The following is an 11,590-nucleotide window of genomic DNA, read 5'->3' as shown; positions in this document are numbered from 1 at the left end:
CAAAAAGTCAAACCGGGAACAAAGCCTGTCAGCCAAGTTTTTGGTAAAGCAATTAATTAACATCGTTTTGCCTTGGAGATGGGTCTAGCAGCACCACTACCAAATCTGATTTGAAATCACTCCAAAGCATTTTTTCACTTTGGAATTACAAAAATAAATTATACTGCCTTGTCAAAACTGGGATTGATTAGTTATACTCACACCAGGACAGTAAAATGAATTCTGAAAGTCATTATGTTTTAGCGATTTTTTTTTTTTTTTTTTTGGGTATGTTTTAGCGATTAACAAAATAACCACGAGAACATCAAAAAAAAAAGACAACTACAACTACTAGAACTAAAAAAAAAAAAAAAAAAAAAAAGGACAACTACAACTGCTACAACAACAATATTCAACAATATTAGAAACAACATCTGTAGAGATCAATGCTGCCTTTTCTCTATAGGACTTTGGCAGGTCAACTAGCCATGAAGTCCCCCTTACATCTAACTCAGAAACAACTTAGCCCTTAGATGGCCCTTTGAAATCTGGAAATGTTTAGTTATACCCAGATGGGCCATCAGAAGCCAGACGTGAGTGAGTAGCTCTCCACCTTGACTGAGCCGCCTAGCATGGTAATTCCAGCTACACTGACTTGCAGCATAAGATAGCATCCCCACCCACACTCGGCTTATCCTCTCCCACTTCTGCTCATTCTCTCCATCATTCCGTGCCCGCAGGAATTGAGATTTTGCAACTATGCATGCATCAAATAGCACCGACTTGCTCCTGTCACCTTTTATTTGAGATGGCAGAATTTCTGTGTTCACTTTAAATAGCAGATCACGAGCTTCTTTTTCGTCTGATATATATTCTCTTTCTTCTATAATCTCGATAGCCTCAGCACAAGTGTCCTGAAATCTAATTTGACCAATCCCACTGGGCAGCATGTAAGGGTGCATTACTAGAAGGAACACCAAATAATTCGACAACAACTTGCTTATACGTATCAAATTTTTGACATTTTGGGAGTCATTGTCCTCATCACTATAATGGCAGAGATCTGTTGCAATGTGCCAGCGAAGAATGGTTTCATCAAAGTTTTCCTCCATACTCTGAGCAAGATTATGAAAAAACTCTTTTGTCTCATCATCATTTCCAGTATAAGCAAATAATTGCTCAGAAACGCTGATATCTGATATGCTGCTTGCCTCCTTAAGCTGTACAAAGATCTTTTCTTTCAAACCCTCATCCTCATCATGGACAGGCTCCAAATTCTGGTACCAATATTTCTCTAACTTTTCATAAATGTACTTCTTGGTTCGACTCCCTTTAAATGACTTACATTTGATGCAGTGACTCATTAGGTTGTATTGCCCCACAGATTCCGACCATCTCTTGTTTAGAGGTAATAGTTGACATGATCCAAAACATGATTGAAAACACGAGTTCGCTTTAGAGATGAGATCCACCAATGGTTTCTTCTGCTTTCTCCGCCAAAGCTCTGTCCAATCTGAAGAAAGTAATACAATTACTGCATAAATTTCTAGAACGATAGCCCCAAACAGCAACAAAAAAGTGACGCTTGTGTCGATGGTTGAGTAATCATTTCTATCGATGATCAAGAAGGCTATTAGAGTAGAAATAGTACATAATAAACTGACAAAACGACAAATGCTGCCTGGCCAAGAATGGATCAAACCAGCCTTTGTAAGAAGTAAATCGTACATGAACCCGAGCTCAATCTCTATCACCTTAAAAGCTTCTGTGCCAGTCTCTTTTTGTTGGAAGAAAGATCGGCTATTCTCGCGATCTTGGAAGCTTAGGATGAGATCTGCAAATAAAGGCTTGAAAGTTCTGAAGAAGTAAAAGGCCGCATCCAATGGATCTGAAAGATTGTTGTGTCTCACAGCTGTGGAAGTATCAATTATCGTCCGTACAGAGATTTTGAATCCCTCAGCTTTCTTGGCATCGTGTCCATCCATGAATTTGGCATAGTTAGGTCCTGGATCGGGTCGAGGGAGCATTGAGTCTCTGAATACATCATTGCTTGCAGTTCGCAGAACCCATATCCGCTCCCCAATTTTAATTATTCCAGCTATCAACATTGGAATTGCTAGAAAATTAACTTTGGTGTATACCCAGGACCTTGACAACACGTACAATGCCACAATAAGTTGGACTACTAACTCAACCAAGCGCCTTGGCCACAATTCATTGTCTTCCAATGAATAGGCAGTAATGGTGTCTGGACCACCAAGATGCACGAGAAGAAATGGTGCCCAGAATGCCATTATCACATAGTCGGGATCGTATGACTGAGTTTTCTTAGCACCTTCTTTTCGGGAGAGGACGCCAAGCGAAACAGTCGCAATCCAATCTGCAGACAAATACGCAACCCAAAGGAATATTCTAATCCAATTTTTGGGTATGTACTTCCTCCGCTTGCCCAAAAGGATGAGAACTATTTGCAAGAAGAGACTGAGTAAAACTAATACTCGGACCTCCCATCTATTCCATATTGTACTGATTCTTTCAGAGGAGATCCCAATCAGCGTCATCTGCTGGTGCTGGAAGATCAGAGTGCTAAGAACTGGGAAAAAAAAAGCGTTAGATTATAGAAGAAAAAAAAATTTAAGCTATATTGAAGAATGGCAGAAATTAATTTGCAGTGAGCTTAATTACCAATGATAAGCATGACTTATTCTCTCTTTCCCTTCTGTTGTTCACTTTACTTATCGTTTCACTCCCCAAATTATTGAACGGCTCCTAATCGAATTGTTGAAGCCACGGCCTCCAGAAATAATCGTGCAATTAACTTTTTGAAAAAGATGGACTGACCGTAGGTTCTAACCGCTTAGCTGGAGGTATCAAAATTTTTGTATTTTGTATTTTATTTACCTCCCCAAAAAAAAATTGTATTTTAAAGGAATGCATATGGCAGAGGCTGAACACCGAACAGTAAACATGCACCAGTAATCATTGAGATCATTCACATAAGGAATACTAAAAAATATAGTATTTAGCATCTTAAAACACTATTTTATCTATTTTAATACCCAATTTTATAATATAATTAACATCAAAGATTTAATATCTTTTACCACTTTATTAAAATATAATTTTTTTATTCTTTTTTATTCTCTATATCTCTTCCTCTCTCTTTCTCTGTGTATCTCTTCTCCTAAACAAAAACACCAAAGCCACCACTCACGGCCACCGCCAGCCACTGCCATCATCAGAAAACCCAAGCCACCACAACCATTAGAAACCCAACCCAATGCCACTGCCCACCGAAACCCACTGTAAAGTTGTGATTTACAACTATTTTGTGTTGGTTTTAATTCTGTGCCAAATTTGATTGTAATTATTTTCAATCTTTTGTACCCTGTATTTTAAGTGAAATTTTATTGTAAGGGTTGTGTGTGAGAGAGAGTGTGAAGACTTAAGGCAATTAAAAACTAAAGAAGTTTTCGCGGGTAGCTCGCGAGAAGCCTTCTCACGAAGTGAAGCATGTGCCCAGCACATGATTGGAATGTGAAGAGTCATGACAGGATTGTGATAGTTGGTTTTCGCGAGTGTCTCGCGGGTAATGCCTTCCCGCGAGATACTCGCGAAACATTCTGTTTTGCTATTTTGTCATATCTGATACACCCTATCTTTACCCAAACTATATATACCCACATTACCCACATATGTTGAGGAGTGTTTTTTAGAGAGAAAACCCTAGCCACAACCTTTGAGAGTGAGAGATTGTTATGCCCACAATTCTCTACACAATCCATTGTGGTTTTCCTCAACTCCATCCTCTTCATTTCCAAATCCTTGAGAGGTTGATAGCCTAAACACTTATCACACATATTCTGAGTGTCAAGTGAGGTTTTGGTGCTGCTGGGAAGCATTAGAAGAAGCCAAGCTTTGGTGGATGCAATTGGGTATATTGTGGGATCCGGAAAGCTAGACAAGACACGGTTCCGAAAAGCCTTGTTGGAGTAGGAGCTTGGAGGGCTTAGGTGCATTGGGTAGATTAGGCTTGGAGGGTCTCTTGCTATTCGTGTATCCCAACTTATTGTCTAGTGGATCGATTTACCGCTTGGAGGGCGGTGGAGAGGTTTTACGTCTAATACTTCGGTTTCTTCTTCGATAACACATCGGCGTGTTATCTTGTGTTTGCATTCTTCTTCCCCACTCTTTTAGCTTTCATTTTACTACTGTGTGTTAATGAATATGGCTTAGAGCAGTTTTATTGTTTATCTGCTCGCATTTACTCTATTCCGCACTTAGTTTAAGTTAGAGTAAAATCAACCGAGCCGTAATTTTTTAATTTGGGGGTCTAAACAGCTCTTGTGTTTTAACACATTTTTGAGCTTTCAATTGGTATCAGGGTAGGTACACTTGTTGTGGTTTCATTACCTATGTGTGATCCTAGACCTCTTGGCTTGCTATGGATAGTGCTATGGCAAAGGCCAACATGAAGCATAGTTCATGTGTTTGTGATAATGAATCTATGAGCATATTTGGAGATTGTCCTAGTAATGAGCTTTTAAAGTTGTTCAAATCAAAGAAACATGCTAGAATTTTTGTACACATGCTGTAGTCTTTAGAGCATAGGAATCATGAGATTCATAATAGCTTGTGTGAGCTGAATTCCTTAATTGCTAAATATAAGAGAAGGAATAGACATTTGTGTGATAAACTTGATTGTTTGAAAAGAAAGCTTCACTCATCTATGATTGAAGTAAAGGAAGACGAGTCCTGCTTTAATGGTCAAGAATGCCTATCTCATGCTTGTCTTTTTGTTCATACCGCAGTGAAAGTGTTTAATTCGTGCTTATGATATCTTGACAGCGGATGTTCAAGGCACATGACCAGTGATCATTTTTTATAATGGTTCCCACTTTGAGTGGGAGGTTCAAAGGATCATGAAGTTGTACAACATTGAGCATCACAAGTCTTCACCGTGTCGACCACAAAATAATGGTGCCATAGAGGCAGCTAATAAGAATGTGAAGAATATCCTAGCCAAGGTGGTAGTGACATACAAAGATTGGGCCGAGAAGCTTCTGTTTGCCTTATGGGGTTATAAAACTTCTATCCATGCGTTGACAGGGGCAACACCTTACTCCTTGGTTTATCGTAGTGAGGCGGTGCTTCCTATTGAGGTGGAGATACAATCTTTGAGGGTATTGGTGGAAACCAAAGTCCTAGAAGAAGATTGGGCTAAGGCAAGATATGAACAATTGGCTTTGATAGATGAGAAAAGGGCTATGACACAATATCATGCATAAGGGTATCAAAAAAGGATTGCTAGAGCATTTTAACAAGAAAGTGAAACCGAGAAACCTCAAAGAAGGGGACTTAGTCCTAAAGGTGCTTAAGGATGAGACTTTTGACCCAAGAGGAAAGATGAAGCCAAAATGGTCTGGGCCTTTTATCATTAAGAAGATCATGTTTGGAGGTGCTACGAGGATCACAAATTTGGATGGGGAAGAGATGCTTCGCCCAATTAACATGGATAGACTTCGGAAATATAACATTTAAACAAAAAAAAAAGAAAAAAAAAAGAAAAAAGCCTGCTAGGTTGAAAACCTGAAAGGGCGGCCTAGGCAAAAATTAAGGCAAAAGAACCCCGCTAGATTGAAAACCTGAAAGGGTAGTCAAGGCAAAAGTTAGGGGAAAGACCATGGGCATGGCGAAAATTCCCAAAGGGACATTATGGTAAAAAATTACATGGCAAAGGAAAAAGAAAAGAAAAGAAAAAATAATAACAATAAGCAAAGATAAATAAAAAGTGATTCTCTTAATGCTCAAATTAAAAGATGACAAGACTATTTTCATAGGGGATTTGGAACGTTCCAATCCTTTATTAAATTCAAAAACAAAAATATGAGAAAATAAAAGTGCAGAAAAGTAAAACATGGGGCATATCAAGGTGATCACTCAATCCTCCTTGCTTTTTGGCTAGTCTTCATGTAAGCTTTCTCATTCCTCAAAATCAACTTCATGTCATCCTCCAACCATTGCTTGTACCCTGCAATGGGATAGATGTATCGAGGAGGAACAATGCCTTTCGTCACCTTACGGCATGACTAAGCCTCACTAATCCCACCCAAGATCCTATTTGCAAACACCTTAGTGTGGAAGGCGCCTTCATTATGAGGAGCTCCTTGAATTGCCTAGAGATACAACAAGTGGAGTAGTATGAGCAGCAACGAAGTCCAACTAAAGTCACACAGCAGTCCTTGCAGCAACTATGGACCATACTTAAGATTTGCCACCACTCTACGACCCACTAAATGTCGATCTCCTTGAGGTGACACATAAGCTCCATGTACGCCTCGAAGCTCATGTCATTCTGATAAAGCTAGTGATCCCTAAGATGCCTAGGAAGGTAGGTGCTGAGAGGTATGGAGGGAGGTTGAAGCAACTGAAGTCTCTCTTGTAGCCATATCTAAAAAAAGAAAAGAAAAGATGAAAGACAATATAAGGTGCCTAAATGGGTTGAAAACCGAAAGGCAATCCATGCAAAAATTAGAGGAATCCTGCTAGGTTGGAAACTTAGGCAAAAGTTTGGGATTATACCTGAAGGAGAAGAGGACTTCCCACAAAGACGCTTGCTTCTTTCCTATGAAAGGCACCCAAACCATTAAGGGTTTCTGCCAAGATCAAGCCCACCAGGTTACCTCTCTTTAGCTCATAACCTACCATGCACATCTAAAAGTCCATACAATATGAATTTTGAACCAAGAAATACCTTGCAAGAGTACACAAGTAAAAGGCACGAAGGAAGAAAGTATCAACATAGCCTCTCACCCACAGGAAGGGCTGAACTAGAAAAGTACTCAAAAACCAACCTAGGGTTGAGATTGCCAAAGACACACCACCTATTTGTCGTGGTGGAAGGAATGGCCAACACAACTTTCAACAAGGAGGGGAGATCCTTGCCCATGGTAGGGAAGATGAGATCATTAATCTCCGGTTCACCTATAATTGCACTAAACTCTTCGATAGTGGGACATAGTTCTATTCCATTGAAGTGGAAAACATGCTAGAAGGAACCCAATAATTGGCAGCAGCATGAAGAAGAGGCTCATCCACCCTAATTTGGTGGTATGGGAAGACATAAGAAAGACCATAAGGGGCGATGGAATCCTTGAAATCAGGACTAAACCTCCTAATCCAAGCCGAGACATCAAGTGGAGAATTTCCTACCATTGGGGGACATCAAAAAAGGGCTTTCTAAGTTGAAAATATGTTGGTAAGAGTTTTAGACTTAAATGGCTACTTTTATACTTAAGTCAGTTAAGGTTTTTCTAATTCGCAGCCCACGTATGCAAGGTCAACCCTATGTACGCAAAGTCAAAGCTACGTACGCAGGCCCATCCCCACGTACACATGGCACTTGGTAGAAGCCCATTCTCCCCTATTTTGGGTATAGTTTTCACTTCAAGGCATTCTTAGGATTCCTACAACCTAAGGGATCATCGAAAACATATTCCAAGCACAAGATTTCAAGCATCCAAGAAGCAAAGTTGTACAGAAACATACAATTAGTCATATATCTTGTAAATTAAGTGCTAAGTCCCAATTAAAAGCATAAATGTAAAAAGATGTTCTTAAATACAATCATTTGTCTTAAACTAAATCCAAATTATTGCTAAGGGAAAAAAAAAAAGAGCATAAAAGCAAAAAAGGAAAAAAGGAAAACCTGTGTGTTGTATGCCTATATGTCTTGACTACAAGTAATCAATGGTGTCGTCTCTTTTGTTAGGACATATGTGAATGATGTTAGGAATATATGTCAATATTTTATGTAATTGGCAAATCCTTTGACAAAACACACTTTACTTGTAATTGGGTAGATCTAGGATGTGTTTAATGCTTCAAGGTACAAGGTTTCAAGATTAAGTGTTAAAGCCATGCAAGTCTGTCCAAGGATCAAGTGAAAAATTGCTGGATTTTAAAGCACGACAGCTAGCTTGACAACCAGTATCTATCGAGACTTAAAAGGCAGTTCCAGCCCAATGCTCGACAGCTGCTCGATAGTATCTATCGAGGCTTAAAAGACAGTTCTAGCCCGATGCTTGACAGCTGCTCGATAGATAAGCTATCTGTCAAGATTTATGAAAATTAGTTTTTCATAGTTGATTTCAATCCAATCCGTGAATAGATGTTCGGACTTTCTTTTCTCACAACCCTAAACATAGATAAGGATTATTTTAAAGGTCGTCAAAGGGTGTGCAAGTGTGAAGCAAAGTTGTGTTCATGCAAATTGTGACCGAAGACAGAATTTGCCCTAGTTCATCTTTCTCTTGAAGAAGCTGCTGTGTTTGTACACCATAGGATTTTGTAACCAATGAGCTTCGTGATCTTCATCGTGTGATGAGCTGAAGAACTTTGCTGTCAGCATCTTTCTCAAGTTAGTGAGTAAGCCGTGTTCTGAGATCCGCGCATCGAATTAGTTAGTCACGTACTGGAAGCCGTGCATTGAAAGGAAAAATTGTCATTACAGAACAAGTCCAATTGGGTATTAGGGTAAGGGTTCAATTGTAGGTTGGTATAAGGTACTAGGATTCCTTTACTTGTAACAACTTGTTGTGATAATAGTGAATTCTTGGGAGTGGTGACTTTAAAATCACCCGGTGGGGTTTTTGCTGTGTAAGTTTTTCCCATTCGTAAACAAATTACTACGTCGATTTAATTTCCGCTACATTTAGTTAATTGGTGATTTTTTTGTGCTACCACGTGTATTTCATGCTAATTGAATCAATTAATTAACTTGCCTAATTAATTTGTTAATTCGTCACAAGGGGTTCATACATTCTTGGCCTATCAAGTGGAATCAGAGCAGACACATTTTGATTAGGTTTTAATCTTTGTTGTGTGATCCATTGACCCCTGTTTGTCATCGATAAAGGACAGTCTCTTATTATACCTCCTTTATTTGATGGCACTAATCATGCATATTGGAAAGTACGTATAAGAGTTTTTTTGTGGTCATTAGATGAGAAGGTGTGGCAAGCTATAGAGATAGGCCGGACCAAGCCGAAGGAAGCGCCAGCCGATTGGGATGATGCTAAGATCAAGGTGACAAACTTCAACAGCAAGGCATTGAATGCTTTATTCAGTGCAGTCACGAATAAGGAGTTCAAGAAGATATCCTCTACTGAAACTACGAAGGAAGCATAGACCATCCTCTAGAAAACCTACGAAGAAACCAAGGCTGTCAAGGATTCAAAGCTTTAGAGGCTTACTACAAGTTTTGAAGAGATCAAGATGGAGGAGGATGAGTCATTCGATGAGTTTTATGCCAAGCTCAAGGATATAGTGAATTTAGCGTTTAATCTTGGGGAAACCATTCCCGAACCCAAGATTGTTAGAAAGGTGCTTAGATTTCTACTCGAGAGATTTCATGCCAAGATCACTGTGATTGAGGAATTGAATGAAATTGACAAAATTCCTTTGACAAAGTTGGTTGGCAATCTACAGACCTATGAGTTGGGTTTGACAAGGATAGGGAAATTTAATAAGGGAAAGAGCATGGCATTGAAAGCCAAGAGCAGTGACACTGATGAGTCTTCAGACGATGAAGATTCTAAAATGAAATCCTATACCACTCAGCAATTCAAAAAGTTTATGAAGAATGCCAATGCTAAAGGATTTGACAAAGACTACAAGCAGTCCAGCTTGTCTTAGTTCAAAAACCAGGACAAGGGAAAGAAGGATGCTAGGGATGGCGGTCAGTACATTATTCCCTCAGGACCAAAGTGCTTTGGGTGTCAAGGCTTTGGTCACATGAAACAAGAGTGCCTTATGTATCTTAAGACCATTGGGAAGAGCAAGGCACTTGCTACTATGCCGAGCGACACCAAGCCTGAAGATGATTTTGACAATGAGGATGATGGAATCTTAAATTCCTTCACTGCCACTATAAATCCTACTGAGGGGATTGTTAAAGATGTGGCTGAAGAAGAAGACTTGGTAGAGTCTAACTTTGAGAAGATGGATGACCAAGATGACATCCACACAGCCTATGCAAAGTTATACAGGGTCTCGAAAAAGCATGAGAAGTTGTATATGTTGACCACCAAGAAGTTCAGTGATGTGGAGCTTGAAAGGGAAGAAATCTCCACGAAGTTTGATGAAGTCAATCAGGCCATTAGAGTACTGAGATTTGAAAACAATTTCTTGGCCGAGAGAACTAAAAAGCTTGAAGCAAAACTATTTCAAGTCAGAGCTCAGCTAGAGAGGACTTCAAGTGCAAAGCTTGATGAGATGCTCAGTCTTTATAAATCTGCTTCCGATCAAACCGGTTTAAGGTATGATTTCTCTTCTCCTAGTATTGCTTCTACTAGTACTACTATTTTTGTTCTCCTACTAATAATGTTGAATCTGAGAACAATAATGTGAAAAATGTGTTAGCTAGTAAGAATATAGACAAGGGTAAATCTATCTTAGGAGCACCCCCTAAGCTTGATAAGAAAGAGATTAAGAACCCTAGGGCTAAGAAGGGAAACACTCAAAAGTCTAAACAGAAGAAGCAGCATCTTTGTCATCATTGTGGAGCAGCTGGACATACTCGACCTAATTGCTATAAGTGGTTAGCCACTCAACAGAGTAATAGTATGATCTCAATGGGAAATTAGAATCAATTTCCATCATCCTTTACTCCTCTTAGAGATCTACTCAAAGCCCTCATGTTTCTTTTGAACTTGAACGGTTTCAACTCTTCCCCCCTCACCGCCAGATCACGGGTTTGCAAAACGGAAAAGTTTCTCCAAGGTGTGGAAGGAAAAAGGCTCGAAGTGATTATGTCATTTTCTCTCTCTCCCTCTCTTTTTTTGTTTGCATTACTTGTGTGTTTTGCTTTCATATTTTGAGTCAGTCTAGTTTTATGCATTGCTTTGTTTAAAATGTTTTTGTTTGTTTATTTTTTCAGTTTTGCTTTATTTTTTTTTCAAAAAAAAAATAGAAAAATAAAAAAAATACAAAAACAGTGTGTGTTTGTGTACATTGGTACTTGTGTACCTTGGATGGTCATTGAAATAAAGTTTTCTAAATTTTGTATCTTTTGTAACTTAGATGAGCATCTTTATGCACAACTAAGCAAGTGTGCTTTATGGCTCGTGTTTGTGATGAATAATATTAAGTAATCTCTTGTACTTAACACTCGTATCACTCTTTTTGACGGGAAGGACTAGAAAATCTTAAAAGAAAGGCATAAATAACCATCTCACCATTGTTGCCCGCCAATCATGAAATGAAATTTGTATGCTTCAACATAGCAAAAGTGGAATGTTAAATGCTTAACATCATTTGGTATTTCTTTTCTATCTCTTATATGCCCATGCATGGTTTATTTAAAAGAAAAATATACAAAGAAAAATAAGAAGCAAAAAGAATCAAAATGCTTTTTATATGATTGCAAGCTTGTCCTCTAGGAGATGTGGGAATTATAGGATGTACCTCAAAGGTGATAGTCCTCATTAAACAGTTATGATTGTGTGTGAGTTAAAGTAGTTTTCTCATATCTCAAATCTTCATAACATGTAGACACTTATGCAATCTTGCGACGTTTTCACACATAATACGCAATATTTTTTGCTACTTT

General features: G+C 38.8%; 1 protein-coding gene across 1 annotated transcript; it reads right to left on the bottom strand.

Annotated features, from left to right (window-relative positions):
• Positions 1-349: 349 nt before the first annotated feature.
• On the bottom strand, positions 350-2,871 carry LOC112028314 (uncharacterized). The gene is made up of 2 exons (XM_024060983.2): positions 2,665-2,871; positions 350-2,572 (listed from the first exon to the last, which is right to left on the bottom strand). Exons 1-2 carry the CDS (start codon positions 2,675-2,677, stop codon positions 486-488), a joined length of 2,100 nt encoding a protein of 699 aa, XP_023916751.1. The 5' UTR covers positions 2,678-2,871; the 3' UTR covers positions 350-485.
• Between the last annotated feature and the right edge of the window lie 8,719 nt (positions 2,872-11,590).

The sequence above is a fragment of the Quercus suber genome, unplaced genomic scaffold (genome assembly GCF_002906115.3).
Source record: "Quercus suber isolate HL8 unplaced genomic scaffold, Cork oak 2.0 scaffold_334, whole genome shotgun sequence".
NCBI lineage: Eukaryota > Viridiplantae > Streptophyta > Magnoliopsida > Fagales > Fagaceae > Quercus > Quercus suber.
The sequence above is the reverse complement of the archived record's forward strand: the minus strand, read 5'-3'. Positions and strand labels throughout refer to the sequence as shown.